At 47.7% G+C, this 17,320-nt stretch overlaps 7 protein-coding genes across 7 annotated transcripts; 4 read left to right on the top strand and 3 right to left on the bottom strand.

Annotated features, from left to right (window-relative positions):
- Positions 1-161: 161 nt before the first annotated feature.
- On the top strand, positions 162-999 carry N7471_010108 (uncharacterized protein; the record flags this gene model as incomplete). The annotated part of the gene is made up of 2 exons (XM_057282827.1): positions 162-717; positions 782-999. 2 exons carry the CDS (start codon positions 162-164, stop codon positions 997-999), a joined length of 774 nt encoding a protein of 257 aa, XP_057133710.1.
- Positions 1,000-1,809: 810 nt separating this feature from the next.
- On the top strand, positions 1,810-2,774 carry N7471_010107 (glutathione S-transferase family protein; the record flags this gene model as incomplete). The annotated part of the gene is made up of 3 exons (XM_057282826.1): positions 1,810-2,077; positions 2,139-2,344; positions 2,401-2,774. The coding sequence occupies exons 1-3, from the start codon at positions 1,836-1,838 to the stop codon at positions 2,772-2,774; spliced, it is 822 nt and encodes a 273-aa protein (XP_057133709.1). The 5' UTR covers positions 1,810-1,835.
- A 1,262-nt stretch (positions 2,775-4,036) lies between these two features.
- N7471_010106 (uncharacterized protein) lies at positions 4,037-4,234 on the bottom strand (the record flags this gene model as incomplete). Its single annotated transcript, XM_057282825.1, has 1 exon — positions 4,037-4,234. One exon carries the CDS (start codon positions 4,232-4,234, stop codon positions 4,037-4,039), a length of 198 nt encoding a protein of 65 aa, XP_057133708.1.
- A 1,545-nt stretch (positions 4,235-5,779) lies between these two features.
- On the top strand, positions 5,780-6,500 carry N7471_010105 (glutathione S-transferase family protein; the record flags this gene model as incomplete). The annotated part of the gene is made up of 2 exons (XM_057282824.1): positions 5,780-5,833; positions 5,889-6,500. The coding sequence occupies 2 exons, from the start codon at positions 5,780-5,782 to the stop codon at positions 6,498-6,500; spliced, it is 666 nt and encodes a 221-aa protein (XP_057133707.1).
- A 1,930-nt stretch (positions 6,501-8,430) lies between these two features.
- Positions 8,431-9,939, top strand: N7471_010104 (flavin-containing monooxygenase; the record flags this gene model as incomplete). The annotated part of the gene is made up of 1 exon (XM_057282823.1): positions 8,431-9,939. The coding sequence occupies one exon, from the start codon at positions 8,431-8,433 to the stop codon at positions 9,937-9,939; it is 1,509 nt and encodes a 502-aa protein (XP_057133706.1).
- Positions 9,940-11,220: 1,281 nt separating this feature from the next.
- Positions 11,221-12,588, bottom strand: N7471_010103 (fungal specific transcription factor domain-containing protein; the record flags this gene model as incomplete). Its single annotated transcript, XM_057282822.1, has 2 exons — positions 11,221-11,955; positions 12,034-12,588. The coding sequence occupies 2 exons, from the start codon at positions 12,586-12,588 to the stop codon at positions 11,221-11,223; spliced, it is 1,290 nt and encodes a 429-aa protein (XP_057133705.1).
- A 3,103-nt stretch (positions 12,589-15,691) lies between these two features.
- On the bottom strand, positions 15,692-17,156 carry N7471_010102 (TDT family transporter; the record flags this gene model as incomplete). Its single annotated transcript, XM_057282821.1, has 4 exons — positions 15,692-16,169; positions 16,226-16,522; positions 16,575-16,943; positions 16,996-17,156. 4 exons carry the CDS (start codon positions 17,154-17,156, stop codon positions 15,692-15,694), a joined length of 1,305 nt encoding a protein of 434 aa, XP_057133704.1.
- Between the last annotated feature and the right edge of the window lie 164 nt (positions 17,157-17,320).

Below are 17,320 nucleotides of genomic sequence, written 5' to 3'. Positions count from 1 at the left end.
CCTAGTTCTACATAGTTCTCAATACAACAGAATCGATCATCTTATGATCTCATCTACTAGCCAGTAGCATATTCAAACAATTGTTCAACAAGTGTGAATCTGTTCCACATCTCTCGGTTAATTCTTCTCTCATTTACTGTTCCTCGGAGCAATTGTGATCGATGGCTTTCGACTTGGAACGAGGGTCTGTTTTTCGGTCTTGGGTCCTACTGATTATGTTGGCCTTGATCCAAGTCGTTTCAGCCCAATTCTGTTCATTTTGGAACACTGACTGCATCGACACCCTCGCTCAAACGGCCGTGAGTTTCGACTTTCAACCTCTATTTCCTGACCCTGTTTTCCTCTACTACGGCTTCGACGCTCGTGCGTCGAGGAGGATCAAATCACCAATCACCAAAACGGGTTTCTGGCTTCGATATCAGAATCATGTCAACAGAGCCACGGTGGACGCGAATCGTACGTCGGAGATTGGCCTACGCGTGGGCAATTTGGCCGGCATGCCGTCTGGAAACAACAATGGTTGTGACGGTATCTGGGGACCGACATGCTCCGCAGATTTGAAAAGCGCCCTGCGTCATAATATGTATCGGAATGCCGTTTCGGGCACTTACTATTCCAAGCCACTCAAGAGAGCCCTGAGCCAGATGCTGCTTAAGCCACCACAACTTCCCTCGTGCCCGCAGACTATACTTGATGTGGCTTCAATTCCCGTGCAAGGTATGACTACTTCTGAAAGATGCTTCAAATCACAACCACCTTGGGACTCATTGTTTACGTATAGACTTTGCCGAGGAACGAATACTTGACCATCATGTGACCCTAATGAATCCAGGATCGGGCAAATTCCCTTGGCAGGTTTGGTATCTCGATGGCATGACATCGCACCAACAGGCCTCGCAAGTGGCTGTAGGGATCGTTAGTCGAGGACCAACGTATAACACCCCCTCGCTGAGCCCAGATGACATTCAGGTAGAGCTTGTCTGCGTGCGATCTCCGTGAGATGGATCTCACAGGGGAAATCGAGGGTGGCAATTAATGTAATTAATGTAAGGGCCTGTTAGTGACAATATTCGAATTTAGTAGAAATTGAAATACCCAAGGAAGATTAATTACTAGAATTTGTGCTCAGGGTAATAGCAAATTTGCGGTGTGAAAGGCGGTGATTGCTTAATATGGAAAAATACGGTATGGCCCACTGGCGACTATGCACTGTCGTAACCCGACTCATTTGCGGGTTTGCGGGTTTTGGCGCAGTTTATCTAAGAGCCGCCCCCTATTCTCAGCTTAGTTTCCTAAACTGAAATAATGCCGCAAGTTGGCTTGGAGGCTTCAATTTCAGTGTTTAGTAGCTGACATTATTGTAGTTGTGGGAGCTAGGATTCAGAGAATTGGGTGGGTTGGTATTGCGGTTAGTGTCGCGGCCGCGTATCCTCACCTATCGGGCCCACCTTTTAAGCCTTCGGGGTACCTTCACCTTTCGGCCCTTTCGGCCCCGCTTTAGCCGAGAGGTTAAGCGTGCCACGGTCAGACACAGAAACTCCCGTCCTGAACAAACGACCGGGCTCAGCAGCCGAAGGCGGCTGCACAAATGGGGGTTAATAGTCGCCATCCGGGAAATAAATTGATTACCTACCTACTTAGCATTGACAGGAAGGGATAACGTCGGACCCTATATCGATCGCTAAACAAACCTCAAACTTCCCAGTGGAGGGTCAGGCTCGGCTTCGGCCTCGGGAAATGATATCATTGGTCATTGGAGTACTATAGCCGCCAAATTTATCCCCCGAAACCGAAGCCACGAGGTGTACAAAACTCAAGGTCAAGTCGCATGGCATATGATCCCTCCTATACTCCTCGGCGATGCTTCCCCATACCTTCCACGCCAGCTAATTCTTAACCGCGTTGCGACTCAATATTTTGTCTCCGAAATCCACACCTTCTTCACCATGTCCTCTAACATCACCCTCTATACCTGGCCCACTGCAAACGGCATCAAGGCCTCCATTACCCTGGAGGAGCTTGGTCTGCCCTACAAGACTGAGCCGATCGATATTGGAACCAACATTCAGAAGGAGAAGTACGATTATCCTCGGCGTCCGTAGCTCAGAAGCCGTTCTACTAACGGCAATCAAACATAGGTGGTTCTTGAAGATCAACCCCAATGGCCGCATCCCGGCACTGGTCGACGGCTCACAGCGCGTTTTCGAGAGCGGCTCTATTATGCTTTATCTTGCCGACAAATACGACACCGATCGCAAGATCAGCTATACGCCTGGCACTCCCGAGTACATTGAGCAGGTGTCCTGGCTGATGTTCCAGATAGGTGGCATTGGTCCCATGCAGGGTATGTTGAAAACAGGAAATAGATTTCTCGGGCTTATCTGGTTGTCATTAATGTAGGCCAAGCAAACCACTTCCGTCTTGTCGCCGGTGTCCGCTCCGACTACGCTATAAAGCGGTACATTGACGAGACCAAGCGCCTTTACTCGGTCCTGGAATCCCGTCTGAAGGAAAGCCCTTATCTTGCTGGTTCAAATTACACAATTGCCGACATCGCCAGCTATACGTGGGTTCGCCGTGGTCCTGCACTGCTGGAGATCGATCTATCTGAGTTTCCGGCTCTCAAGAAGTGGGTCGATGAGATCGGCAAACGGGCTGCGGTGCAGAAGGGCGCGGACGTGCCTCACGTTGACCGCACAAATGAGCAAACGGAGGAGTTGTTCAAAAGCGCTCGCGCTAATATTGATAAAATGACCAACTCCGATAAGCATTAAATCAATGGAACGTATTTTCTTTTGTGCTAGCCAGCCATGGAAAAAACTCATTTTCTTTCTTTTTTTATTTGCTTTTTAAACAGGTGGTACTTTGATCACTAAGACAAATGAAAAAAATCAATACAGTATCACATGTAATGATTTGGTATCAAGAGAAATGAGAGTATATAATTGCCAGCTAGGTCAGAATAAGCGAGAACAACCGTTATGAGAAGCAAGTGTCTATCTAGGGACACAGTAATTTCTTCCATAGGCGGCACTCTGCCTCGTAGATCTTTATTATCGAAAATTTCTTGAACGTGTTTATCAGAGCCCTTTTTCTTTGCGTTCTTGATTGGTTCCCTGTAGAATGCGCAAATCCCCGGGGCATTCTTACTCAAAATTAGTAGTTATCCCCCATCAACGTATAGACAATTGTCGAAGAAATGTACAGACAGATCAAGATCTTCAGTGGGGTTATTTTCTTTGCCTAAACATCGACCTCAGTGTCTGGGCTACGGCTCCCTCGACAAGAAAGTATTTTTATTCCTTGTCGTCTTTGTCTAATCGGGCTCATCCAATAACCGGGTGGCATAGGAAAGCAAATATGGGGTGCCGTTCCGGCCATCTAGTGGGAGAAGGTTCAGTTGAGAGACCAAATTTGGGGATTTCCTTACATACATGGTGTTGTAAAATATGGACCACTGCGTGTGATGTACTGGGATCTTGTTATGTGAAAATGAATAATATCTCGTTAGATTCGTGGCGTCGGTCTCGATATATGTGTATACAATGTCCATTGGTCTGGGTTTCTGATTGCTACGATTCAGACATTGGGGCAATGCAGGATCATCTATCCAGCCGTGCGCGGCATCCAGACGTCTAGTCACCAGCCGCTCTCTTTGATGTCGCATCAACCTCGTATCCCCTCATGAATAAACCCGCGGCATTCTATGAGGTTCTGTAACAAAAAATAAACAACAAATGCAACGCAACGCAAAGCAACGCCAGGTCCCAAAACCCTTCGACCGAATGCATGGTATCGGAGGTCCCGTGTCGGCACCGGTACCGAGAATCAGAATCCATGCACAAAGCAACAAAAGGAAAGCAAAATGGTAACTACAGGTTTAATATTGAATTCATTTCGTAGAGAGGATGAGTTCTGTCCTAGCGTGCGTGGAAGCAGAGAGGGGGGTGGGGCCTATATCGCGTTAGAGTCGTGGCGATCCCCGCATGACATGCTGTAGGCCGGCAGTCATGCATTCGGAATCCCACCGGGGTACTCACTTGTTGCGGTCTGGGAAGTCTAAGTTCTTCTGCCGCAAGCTTTCGAGCGCCGGTGGGATGAAAGGTACTAGCACGCCAGAGATGAGGTAGGACAAGGCAACCGCGCGAGCCGTGCGACTATGGGGGCGCGGCCGATGGCCGGAGAAGTGGCGGACAGAAGTCTGGGCGAGGTGAGCAGCGATAGTTATAGCCATGGTAGATGGTTGGTTGTAGGGTGAGTCGACTTTGACGAGTTGACTTGGAGGCTGGTGATGGTGACTTGAGGGGTACGGAGTATGAAGTATAGCACTGATCGGACACGGGTCTGTGTTAGTTTGTAGAGGTTGGTGTAGGTGTATTTTTGTCGCGTGAAAACCGAAAAAAAGCGTTCAGAGTTGAATCATAATAGACATGGTGTACTTCGAGACAGCCATGCAACAACACCTCGGGGGCCAAGGACTTTTATATACGCAGGCTGAACACTCCAGGTAATGCGGGTATATCTTCTTGAGGTGTATGCAAGTGTCGCAGCTGCCAGAAGGGCGCTAACAATGGTACGGGCCCGCCATAGGCCGATGCTGGCAGCTGGGAACACACATCCGGGGAGATTAGGCGTCAACCAAAGAAAAATGGACCGCCGCCATGGCGGATCGGGCGGCACGAACACCGCCGTGGTCGGCCTAGTATGTGGGGCGGCGATTTACCCTGGTTCAAACAAGTTTGACCCGATCTTGGAGAACGTTTCCAGCCACCAAAGAGTTATTCGTGTGGCTTGCCTCTAAACCGCTCTTCCCCTCGAGAACAACAGGGCAACACTGGGAATGTGCAACCCGGTAAGAGGTTCCATTCCTAACAGCAATCAGCTAAGATACTGATTGGTACAGGCATCGTCGTTCGCATACCAACTACTCCTCCTCAGGGACACCGATATGGAAATTCTTAATCCTTTGTTTTCCAGGGACCGAGGAGCTCGTCTGGAAATCAGAATAGTAAAATCTCTGTCGCCAGGGTACCAGCATCAGTTTGAAGTCATTGTAATACCATAAATTTATCTACGAAACAAACCTGATCGTCACGCCAATTCCATCTGCTTCACAGAATAGTAAGCGTGCACCCCCCAGCAGGGCTTTCGGTACCCTTTGGATAGCTCGGTCGGCTTCCCAAAATTATTCTTCTCGGTTCAAAAGGTGAAAGAGAAATGTCGAAACTCAAGGCCGGCGTCCGCATTGGAAATTATCTTTTGAGGAAGACTGATACGCTGTGTTACAGTTGGAAGACGAGTACGGAATACCGGGTCTTGGACTCGGTCATTATTGATCCCAGGGTCAATAGTCAAGGCCCCCCAAGGACCCGAGAGAGGGGCAGAAATTCATACCCTCGGCTGAGGAGTAGGAGTTGCTTCTTGGTAGCTACGCCGGCAGAACGCTCCACAGGCACGACGTTCGCTTCGGTTGCTGGTTTCCCCACTCCCGCCGCCGCCGCGAGTCGCGTTACCACCAGCATGATGATTAACACTCGGAAGTATTTTGACCGTGGCCGCGGCCCCACTTGGTTGATTCGGCATCTAGCATATGCGGCATAGGATAGCGGCGGGATATTCCTGAGTTTCATGATAATTAGAAATCGACATACCATCCCCTTCCACCACTCCCGGCGAACCATTACAAATGCAAAAGAAAAGAGAAAAGACAGATATATAAACGGTTATCGTATTATCGTTTCCCCACGAACCACACTGCTCTCGATATCCGTCAGACACAATGGCACCATTCGGCAAAATCTGGTCCTACCACCCTAGCCCCCGGGTCATGAGAGTGCGTCCTGCATACTCGCTCGTTCCGAATGGCTGCTAATTCACCCCTCCAACAGATCCAGGCAGTAGCCAACCTCAACGGCCTGGAGCTGGCCACCCCGGACTTCGTCATGCGCGAGACCAACCGCACCCCCGAATTCCTGTCCAAGTTCCCGTTCGGCAAGGTTCCCACTTTCGAGGGCGCCGACGGCACCAACCTGTTCGAGACGGATGCCATTGCCGAGTATCTCGCTATGAGTGGCCCGGCCGCCGAGCAGCTGATGGGTCGCACGCTTGTCGAGCGGGCCACGATTCGGCAGTGGATCTGCTTTTCCCAGGGTGAGGTCATGGAGAACGTGGTGCAGCTGGCCTTGTGGCGTCGGGGGGCCAAGCCCTATGACCAAGCCATTGAGAACAACGCCCTGGAGCGTCTGGAGCGCTCGCTCGCCCTCCTCGACTCCCACCTGAAGGGCCGCAACTGGGTGTGCAGTGAGGACAGGGTCAGCATGGCGGATATCACACTCGCCTCAGCGCTGGCCTGGGGCTTCTCCATGGGCATCGACGCCGAGATGCGCGCCAAGTGCCCAGTCACCGTCGCCTGGTACGAACGCGTCATTGTCGTGGATGGAGTCAAGCAGGCTTTTGGCGAGAAGAAGTTCATCGAGAAGCGTCAGGTTCCTCGGAATTAGGTGCATCAATAGAGTACAGGTTCCGCACGCGAATGACACAACAAATGCAGCAGCACCCATAAAGGTCCTTTGGATTACCAGAATAAGGAAATCATAAACACATGGCCAAATGCAGTTGGCACAGTCAACTCCCCCTTATAGCACACCCTACCATCCATAACAACCGACGTACTATACCTGCCAAAACCCTAGTCTGAATGAGCCTTGAGGGCAAATGAAAGTTCATCCTTTCAACGAGACAACGATCTCCGTTAGCCCGTGTGAGTACGCGAAAACGGAATATTGCGAATACATTACTCGCCAAAACTACAAGGATTGCCTAGTTCCATACCAGGAATATTTTGTTTGCAAACAGACAAAAATCTCTAGTCTCTGAAACATCTAAGAAATTAGAGACTCCCCTTTTCCAAAGGGGTTCTTTCTTGGGAAGGTCTTTATAATAAACCTATATGAACAAAGGGGATTGATATATTTGCCCCCCCTTTAACTAGCTATTCCTGCCCCCCTTTGCCAGAATATTCAGGTATCCACTGACCGCTTTCCTTAGTTACCGTTTTCATCTTGAAATCACTGCTTTCTCTAGTCAATTATAGTAACACTAATAGTACATCCTATTACTATGTGAACCCCTAAGAAAAATAAGTACCTCTTTTGAAAAGTAAAGCTTCATACAAATTAATTTTAAAATCAATTTTATATCTTCTAACCTACCTTTCTCTCTATCAATTTCTGCTTCTTCTCTCCTTTATATCTCGTCTATTCTTCACTAGCCGTGGCGTATAAATAACTCGTGGCCGTGGCGCTAAGGTGCTGAGACTAAAGCTAAGGCTAGAGGTACTACGGAGATTTGATATAGAATAAGCAGAATAAGCAGTTATATACGAATAGAAGCTTTAATCATGCAGAAATAAGCATTTTTTTCTAACTAGAAAGGTGCATTTTTTACTATGTAAACTAGAATTCAAAAGTGCAGAAAAAAGTCTGGCAGAATAAATTGATGCCTTAGGTATATGGCAGAGACTAGGCAGAATCAGGCAAGGGGGGCAGGAATAGCCAAAGGGGGAGCAAATATATCAATCCCCTAAACAAATATTCAGAACAGAATTACACTCTAAATCTGCGCAAATTATGTATAAGTAACTCTCTAATATTTGCACTGTTTGATATATCGAATTGGGTACCCGATTACCCACCGTGTATAGGGGGGACCTACCCCGACCAATAGGGGGCTATGTAGTCGGTACCTAGGTAGTTGGTAGTGTCACCCGCCACTCCTGATCTACCACATTTCGAGGTCTAGCCCTCTTAGTTGTAAGCGTTGGTATACCTACCCGAGAGAGCTCTCTATGCGGCCGAACGGATAATCTGTGAGAATAGTGGAAGAATTTCCGAAGACATACTCCCCGCGTTACGAAAGTACTGGAGAAGGAAATTGATCAATTGGCCGGGCCCCGGTATTGACGCCATACGCCGACGGGAGATACGCTAAGAGACTGGAATAACAGCCGACGACAGCCGAGCAGTACCGGGCTGGGCCAGCTTCAATACCCTGCCTCACAGTGCTATCCTATTGACACAGATCGGAGGTGAAACCATTGGTCCTTCTTCTACTTGGATGATGCCGAGCTGGTTTGGGGATGTGGAGACTCCCCTGGCAGCACCTGGAGACCGACAAGACAATGGGCTGAAGTCATACACCTCAGTATGTTCGACTCGGCATAGTACAGCATGTCTTCGGCATCAGAAACTAAGATGAATCTATCTCCCCAGGCTCCCCCTCTTGAAGGAGGACACACGGACCTGGTACTATGCATCGCGAGTTGATCTCCACGACTATCGCGTTAATACCGAGGCATGTGAGTTCTTTTAAGAAACGTTGCGCCCCGATTCTGATGTGCAGTTACACTTCTTCTCTCCTACACCTTTCAAAATGAAGGGTCACGCAACTGTGCAGTCAGAGACGTGCTTCGACGTGATTATCGTTGGTGCAGGCATCTCCGGGATTAACGCCGCCTATCGCATCCAAGACCAGCTGCCTAACTTCAGCTATGCGATCCTCGAAGCTCGCGAGGACCTGGGTGGTACTTGGGACTTGTTCCGCTACCCCGGCATTCGCTCGGATTCTGATCTGTTTACCTTCGGCTTTTCCTTCAATCCCTGGAACCAAAACAACCCCATCGCAGAGGGCTCCATGATTAAGCAATACATGCGCGACACCGCCCAGAAGTATGGTATCGATGACCACATCCTGTTCCGTCACCATCTGTCGTCTGCCGACTGGTCCACGACCGATAATACCTGGTCACTAGCCGTCAATGCGATTGACGGTGTGCCCAATACTATAACCGCGCGCTTCGTGATCTTTGGCACCGGCTACTACGACTACAAGCAGCCCCTGCAGGCCAAAATCCCCGATCTAGATAACTTCCAGGGCCAAGTCATCCACCCGCAAGTCTGGCCCAAGGAACTCGACTACAAGAACAAGAAGGTCGTAATCATCGGTAGTGGCGCTACCGCGATCACGCTCTTGCCTAATTTGGCAAACGAGGCGGCGCATGTGACAATGCTACAACGTAGTCCGACCTACATTTATTCAGTCCCTAACCAAAAGGCCCGCGGTAGACTATCATACCTACTGCCATCAGGCATCTACCACGGAGTCCAACGCGCTATATGGATCCTAAGGCAGCGTATGTTCTTTCTCTTCTGCCAGCGCTTCCCTTCCCTCGCGACCTGGATCTTAAAGCGGGGCTTAAAAAAGGAACTCCCCGGTCACATCTCCTACGACCCGCATTTTAAGCCTCGCTACAACCCCTGGGACCAGCGAATGTGCGTCTGCCCAGATGGCGACTTCTTCGCTAGCCTACGCAATGGCAAGGCGGATGTCCGTACCGACACTATTAAAACCGTCACCGAGAAGGGCATCACCCTTAACGGGGGCGAGACGCTCGACGCAGATATCATCGTCACAGCGACAGGGCTCAAGCTACAGATCGGCGGCGGCGTCGTGCTAAGCGTGGACAGGCGGAAGATCGACGTCGGTTCTAAGTACCTGTGGAATGGAGTTATGCTGCAGGATCTTCCCAACGCCGCCTTCGTGATCGGATACACCAACGCTTCGTGGACACTGGGTGCCGACGCTGTCGCGCAATGCATCACCCGCATTCTCAAGACGCTCGAGTCGCGCAAGTTCGTCGCTGCTGTCCCGCGTGTCAAGGCCCAGGATGCCCGGAACCTCCAGGAGCGTCCGCTGCTGCAACTGAAGTCAACATACGTTAGCGTCGGTTCCCATGTTCTGCCTCGCGCGGCGGATCGGGGTCCTTGGCAGCCGCGTGATCATTATGGTAAGGATATTCGCTTCGCGAGGAAAGGGAACCTTGATGATGGGCTCGAGTTTGTGAAAGGCCCCAGTCTGCATTTGCGAAAGAAGCAGATTTGAGTTTTGCGTATTTCAAATTGATGTGATGATATGGGTGAGAGAGAGCTTGTAAACGATCTTGAAAAATGGAAATGCATGCATTTGTATGTGATAAAAAGCTTCATTTTCATACATGGCGAGAGAGACCTTGTAACCCATCTTAAAAAATGGAGATGCATAGATTTGTATGGTGTAAAAAGCTTTCAAGGTTCGTACTTTGATTATTAAGGCATGTGTAATAGGAATGTAGGCATTTTATTTTTCTGCCCTTATAAAATAAAGCATTCAGGCATCACCCCCTTCCTACAAGGGGGTTTGACACCTCCACGCTATAAGACTGGGTAGCGCGGTAGACTGGCTTTCGGGGGCCTCTGATAGTGCAACATCGGTTAGCAGAGGGTCAATACTATCACTACTAATAGATAGGGCCAAAGAAGGAGGAGGCAGGACCGTGACACATGGGACAACTGAGAGAAAGAGGAAAGTGAACATCAGAGAAACGAACGTAATAACATAGAACTAGTGAAAAGCCTTCTGTCTAATGTAATAGATCAATAGAAGGCTTATTGTCCTAATGTGGGTCAATTGATCCTAGTCTATTGGTCTAAATTTGAACACTAATCGATTTATCTCAGTTCGTCTTCGCTTATCTAAACCACGCTTTGTTTTAACGTAAATGGAACAATAAGATCAGGTCGGGTACAAAAGACACTAACAATAAAGAAAGAGTTTTAAATATCTAAGAGTAAATGAATAAAAAGTGAAGTAACAAAGTATGGTGGAAACTGGTAGTATACATACCCACAACGAATATATGTTTTCAATCTCGCTGCTCATAATCTCAACCACTTCCTCTAACAACAACTTGAAATGTCTAGTTCATTTATGCAACCCTCGAAACAGATATTAAAGAGCCTAGAAACAAAATTTATGATTACATAGTGGAGGGGTAGAAACACGATGAATGTATACGTTCAGACCAAAACAGAGGTAAATAACGGTAAGTAAGCCAGTATTTATGCACAAAATGAAGGCATAATTAGGTGTCACAGGTTCCCGTGGGAGGTACAGGAATTTCCCACAGGAGGAAATGCTAATCTCTACTAGAGTTGGGTGGCTGATGGTGTATATTGTAGTCTCGGCTTGGCTTCCTCCAAAATCGCGTCCTCCCTTCTCCAAGCTTTCTTAGCATACGAAATGAAAAATACTCGACCCAGAAGACTCGAGGCATCACAATAATACTCGAATTTGAGACGACCGATGATGAATTCGTGTGAAATTGACAGTGCTGGTAGTAGGATATTAAGAAAAAGCTTGTGGTAGACCGCCAAACGCAAATCGAGAAAGGTCCGCGAACTCTCCAGAGATCCAGCCAGGGTCCTCGGGCGCAGTCATGGGAGCTTCCAGGCCTTGAAATATGTCCCCAGCATAAAATTCCCACAGCGCAAGTCTTGGTGACAGTGAATTCGGAAATGGAAACAAGTCGCGGAAGCTGAAAATATCATACCCTTCCCCGAGCATGACCTTTTCTCGCGATTCACTGGTTGTTGTCGTATTTCGGACTCGACCACTATTGCGTGAAGTTCGGAGTCTGTTGATTGCGTTCAATACCACCGTTGACCCGGGAATTCTTGGTTGAAACTGCTCCAAGGACGACACAAGAATGTCAAGCTCTTCTGAACAGTAGCTATCCGATTCCAGTGAGGATTCAGCGGCATTGTATAGAAGCTGCGGCATTGCAGCTACTATCAAAAACCAATTTTGTATACCAAGAAGATAACTGAGGTCGTCCCTGCAGTCAATCTCATGGTATAAGCGGGTAATACATGAAGAGGCGACCAGAGATACAATGTTCGGGACAGATGTTATGTCTTGGTCGTTGAATATGTCAAAGTATAATATGATGGTGGCAAAATACACAATGTGTAATTCAAAAACATCCCGTCGATATGTTCGAAAACCATTGCGGTCAAAAATGTGAATAGTTGTTGGAAGATTGCGGATCCAATCTTTCAGTGAACGGAGGATATCTATATGCTGTCATGGCAGCAGAAGCAAGTATGAAAATCTGTTTAAAATAATATACTTATGCTAAATGACTCAAGGTGCACATACCTGTGTTTGCACATCTTTAGCAGACCGCCATCGGAGGTCTAATATACTACCCAGAATGCTAGCTATCTTGGCTAGCTGGATGAAAATCAAGGATTGAATGCCGGGAGACTCGAAATCTTCTTCCGTCAGGGGTCGAACATCAAACTCATTTTCTTTGATACATGTAGGACGTCCAAATGCACCAGACAAAAGCTTATCTTGAACCTTGATGTTATTAGTAAGAGCAAGTTGGACTCGAGGAATACGCACAAAAAGGCACCATGCAATCCTGCGTGCAATTCCTGGACTGGCAAAAGCAACACACATTTCCTCGCGGTGCAGACCCATTTGCTGCAACAGTCTTATTGCTATACCCAACCAATGCCACGCGCAATCAACGGTCAACAACACAGGGCCAGCAATGTTGCGTGTTGACAAAAGACACACAACCTTCAGAACGGTAATGGGGTCCTGCTCGTGGTTGATGTGGATGAGGGTCTTGGCGTTGTAATAATATGTCTCATTCTCAGCCAGAATATCTGGTCCTTTGGGATGCCGCAGCATAGTTCCCACCATGCAAATCGCTTGCTGAAGAGCTAGCGAAGGTCTGCTAGAAGATAAATCGGCATGATCAACAACGGGAAATTGATGGAAAATGTGTTGGAAGTAGGCGTCGATATATGCGTTTAATAAAATTGCTGGTGGTGATGACGTAGGATCTATTGTTGTCAATATCTCCTGGTTCCGGCTATTTGAGATGGCTGTGATCCGTAGATAGTTTGGGGGAATGCTAGGAGCATTATGCATTATGCAGGTCATTGCACCAAGGTACTGTTTATGTAACGCTTCAGGTGCTGGAACAGCAGCCGCTTGGTCCTGTTGCTCGCGAACGGTGGATGTTTTTGGAGTGCCTAGCCTTTCAACCCCTTGAGGAGCTACTCCGTTAGGTCTAGGAGATCCGGCCGCTTGCTTTGTGTATCTCTCCTTGACGGTCGTTCTTCGGTTGGGGCGAGGTCTTAGAAATCGTCAGCAATCCCGTAGCCATCTCACCACCTCATGATCCCTACTGGCAGGCCAATCCATGTTTATGACAATTCGAACAAGTGCCTTGTAATCGAGTCTGCAGATCACACTTAACCTTGCGTGCGTGACACTGGCAGCATACGATCCTTGCCCGATCACGAACATCGTGAAGAGATTGACCCGAAGTGGCCATTATGATCAGAGCTAGGATCTTATGCAAATGGGGAAGGTCACTTAGAAAATTTGTGCCTTAAATATGAACGCTGATGATGTAACACCGTACTTTGGCTGAAGTGTATTACCAATATTTGATTATTTGATGGCGAACTGAGCGGTGATTGATTCAACATCTACCCAATGCCCGTTCGCAGATGAAAGATACAGGACAGCAAACGTTTCATATCGAGCCAAAGTGGACAATTAGTTATAGAAAACTACATATAGTCTCCTCTTATTGATCGCTCTCGTGTCACTACATTTTATTAGCCTCTTCTCTTGTTGTATGTAAACTTGGGCGTGAGCAGCAACTTGGACCAGCTTACTCCGAGTCTCGCAGCACGGATACCCCGCGTCTTTTCTATTCTCGGAAGGTACAAATGGGTATTTGACATGCCCACTGTTTTCCACTCTTTTGATCTTTCTTCCAATCAATTAGCTCATGTTGTTGGCTACACCTGGTCTAATCCGGTAGCTATGAATACTAGACTATCTCTAATATTTCAGCACGCTTGAAGATATACCTATAGTGGTTTCCCCAATATACTGTACTACCTAAACCGAGGCCTGTTCAAAATCATACTTAAATTGAATTTAACAGAAACTCAGCATATCAGTCATGAAATGCCAGGATGTGAACTAGCCAGTATAAGCAACAGAATCACAAAAGGAGATGGTTTATGCAGCTAGAACAAAAGCACATGTAGATCGCGATATCAATTGTGGGGAAGCTGATGATGGTTTACGCGTACGGAGTACGGAGTACCAGGCCACGCAATTATTGATCGGTATTGATTAGCCAATCTCTTCAGCGGAACCTCTGTGGGTCTCACAGAATGAAGCGAACCGTTGGGTGGCTGACCTACCATGGGAGGGACGAGTAATGTTTGTACCAATATTACGTGCGCCCAGTTAGTTCCTGTGGCTTGCATGTGTTGAACCCGGAGAAATGTGCATAGCCTAATGACCACGCTCTTTTCTCCATGGGGTTAGTTTGCGGGGTCGGAGAAGTCCCCAACGTTCCAACATAACCTATGTTGTAGACTCGACTGAGGCAAAAAGCGAACGATCGCTGAATTTGATTCGGAAGGCGGCGACTCAAGTCTGGCCTCATGTCTTTCAAGTATTAAGCTCACCTATTAGTATTATTTCCTTCCACAGAAACTTCATTCAATACCTTACTGACAAACCATAGCCAGACTCAACTGCATCGGGATCATCTGAGACCCGGAAGCAGCTCCGCCACCACCGTTCCGCCGCACGTTCCGTGGTGTAGTCGACTAGCTATGATCGGCAGCCTTCGAGCTCTCCTTGGAGTCGCCCAATTCGTGTCTGGCATTTGACGACGGTCGCTTAGGACCTCTAAATGGCGGCCGGTACGATCAAGCTCCATACTCACGTCGTGGCCTTCGTATTCCAAACGGTGAATTGTTTCCGAGGTGGATTCATTGTCCTTGTAGCTAAATGTCTGCTGAATCTGCAGTCCATCCATCAGCACTCTTTGCAATACCAAGACAATCCTTGGAAGATTAGCTGACGAACCTCTTCACTCCGCATAGATCGATCTAAATGGTGGTGGTGTCAACTAAGCTCTCGTGGCTAACCAGGGTCTTGCGGCGGGTCCAGCTCGGTGTTTTCCGGCTATTGTCGGCTGTCGTTCCCCTGTCTGTATCCTCCAATCCAGGGCCTAGCCAAGTAATCAATTTTCCTTCTTCGACTACCTACACTTCAACCCCCGCTCCCCGACATAATGCACCTGAATAACTCGGTATGCAATTCAGTCCGTGCCGATTGGCGATCGGTTTCCACGCGATGTTCCCCACCGCCAGTCACATTATGAATGGGCAAATTATGGCACTAACACTATTGAAAGAGTGGTCCCTTCCCAGCACCTTGCTGCACATGCTTCCCCTTTTCAGCGGGCGTGGACCTGCAAAATTCTAAAAAAATCATGGGTGAGATTTCTTGTATTTCCGGAATTAACACATTGTCAGCCGATAGCTGTTTTTTATGTTTCCTTTTCAATGTGTCTCTAGGTTCTCATGTTGACATGTACTGTGTACCTTTTCTGGAATAGGATAGATAGGCTGAATGAAAAGCAATCCATAATACAATTCTCACCAGAAACCATGGTTGTCGGCTGATTCAACGACGTTCTAATTCTGTGTCCTATGGGTTATAAAGGGCATCAATTGATCGATGGACCCCTCGCTTCTTTTAATCTCCGAGAGTAAGCTATGACCAGAAGTTGCAGGTTCAGGTAAGGCCAATCTAGTCCTTACTGTCGTAAGCCGCGATGGAAGCCCCAGGTAAGCAAGGAAAACTGCTTTTTGATGAACGTGACTGACAACGTATAAGAACCCATGGTATCACATATGTATGCATTCTGTCTATTTGACATATAATTAAACGAAAATTGCCCGGGGACTTCCCCCTTCCCCTACTCACATTCACCAGATTGGACTTTAGATCTTCCTAGATCCTTAAGACAAGGTGCAACAAAAATATCACCTCGGATGATTCCGCGGGAAGCGTGGTAACTAACCACCAGCCAAAGAACCACAACCGTGACAGAGAATATCTGCCGTTCGTTAGGATTGGTCATTACTATCGTGAAAGAAAGGTTTCTTACTGTCCCAAGTATTGAAAAAAACCGCGAAGGCAGCTCCTGGCCTATGGTGCAGGTGGAAGTGGTAAAAACTCCCAATGGGAAGGTCAAAGCCCACCACCCCATATTGAAAGGGAATTTCCTCGACTTTATCAAAGTTGCAACTGCAAAGGAGAGCCAAATGACCCCAAAGGCCCACAGTAAGAGTCCGATCAAAAATCCGACGCTATAGAATATTGCACCGGTTGAAGCACTCAGGGTACTCGTCTTGGGAAAAACTGTCTGCGCACTCTTTCCGAGCTTTTGGATACTATGGAATTTCGTCAGAAGATAACATGGATAAGACTTATTTTCGGGCCGCATTACCCGAAACTACCCTGTCCAAGTGGACCTAGGGGAAGAAACACGCTTACAAGCATTTCTTTTGGTGGAAGCTTGTAAAACATCAGGCGTTGCAAATATATACAGATGACCATCATCGCGAGAGGTACACCGATTCCCCAGAGAATATAACTTGCCAGGATGGTAGCAAGGGCAAGTTGTGCGTCCGGCAGAACATCTGCAACAATGGAACCCGACGCCGCCGCGACAACACACGAGACAATTGGCAGAAGCCAAGCAGCAGTCATGGAGGAAAGGACGAGCCCATTCTCTCTCGTTGTTCTGTCAATTGGTGTTAACGGAGAAGTGAATTCAAAAAGGGAGAGACTAATACAGTAGAAACGGTATTCCAATGGCAACCAGGACCGACACCACCGCATCAAAAACCCACACTGCCCAAATAAAATAGGCTGCACCCTCGCCCCAATGCGGTACACAGACAAAGCAGAACATATTGATTATTGTGGCAAGCCCCATTGGGAACGTACCTAGAAAGAGTGACTGAACTGGATGAGTGACCATAACCTTGAAAATTTCCGGATACAAGATGTAGCGCAGGAGAGTAATGGCCAGAAAGACTGTGAAATACGCCACGTTCAAGATGAAAATGATGATGGAGATGTAGTAAAGCCACTGCCCATTGTAAGGAAGGGTGTTGAGGATAATTGACACGATTCCTGTTCCCATATTCACAGAGAACCAGCTTGTGTTTCAGTCAGTATCTGATTCTAAAAACATCCTCCGTTGCTACTCACGCTGGCGTAAAATTCCGGACAACCTTTCGCCAACCGACATCGTGTTTCGATCTCTCGACAGTTTCTGGGATTTCTACTGTTGGCATCTCTTTCTGGCCTGTAACATGTTGACCTTTTTGGACTATCGAGGGGACCTGGTGGAACATGGGAGAATGGGCCATATTGAGTTTTCAACATCAATCAATAGTAGGCAGCGATGGAGGTAATAGAGGAAGTGGGAGGTAACGGCTTAAAATGCCTGAGCAGAACGGAATCCAAACTCATGGTCATTTCAGTCGCAGGCTATTCTGCAACATGGGCCGAAAAAGAATCTACGACAAAGAGA

This window comes from Penicillium samsonianum (assembly GCF_028829775.1).
Source record: "Penicillium samsonianum strain IBT 33392 chromosome Unknown utg000005l_segment0_segment0, whole genome shotgun sequence".
NCBI lineage: Eukaryota > Fungi > Ascomycota > Eurotiomycetes > Eurotiales > Aspergillaceae > Penicillium > Penicillium samsonianum.
Note: the sequence above shows the minus strand (reverse complement) of the source record. Positions and strands in the feature narration are given on the sequence as shown.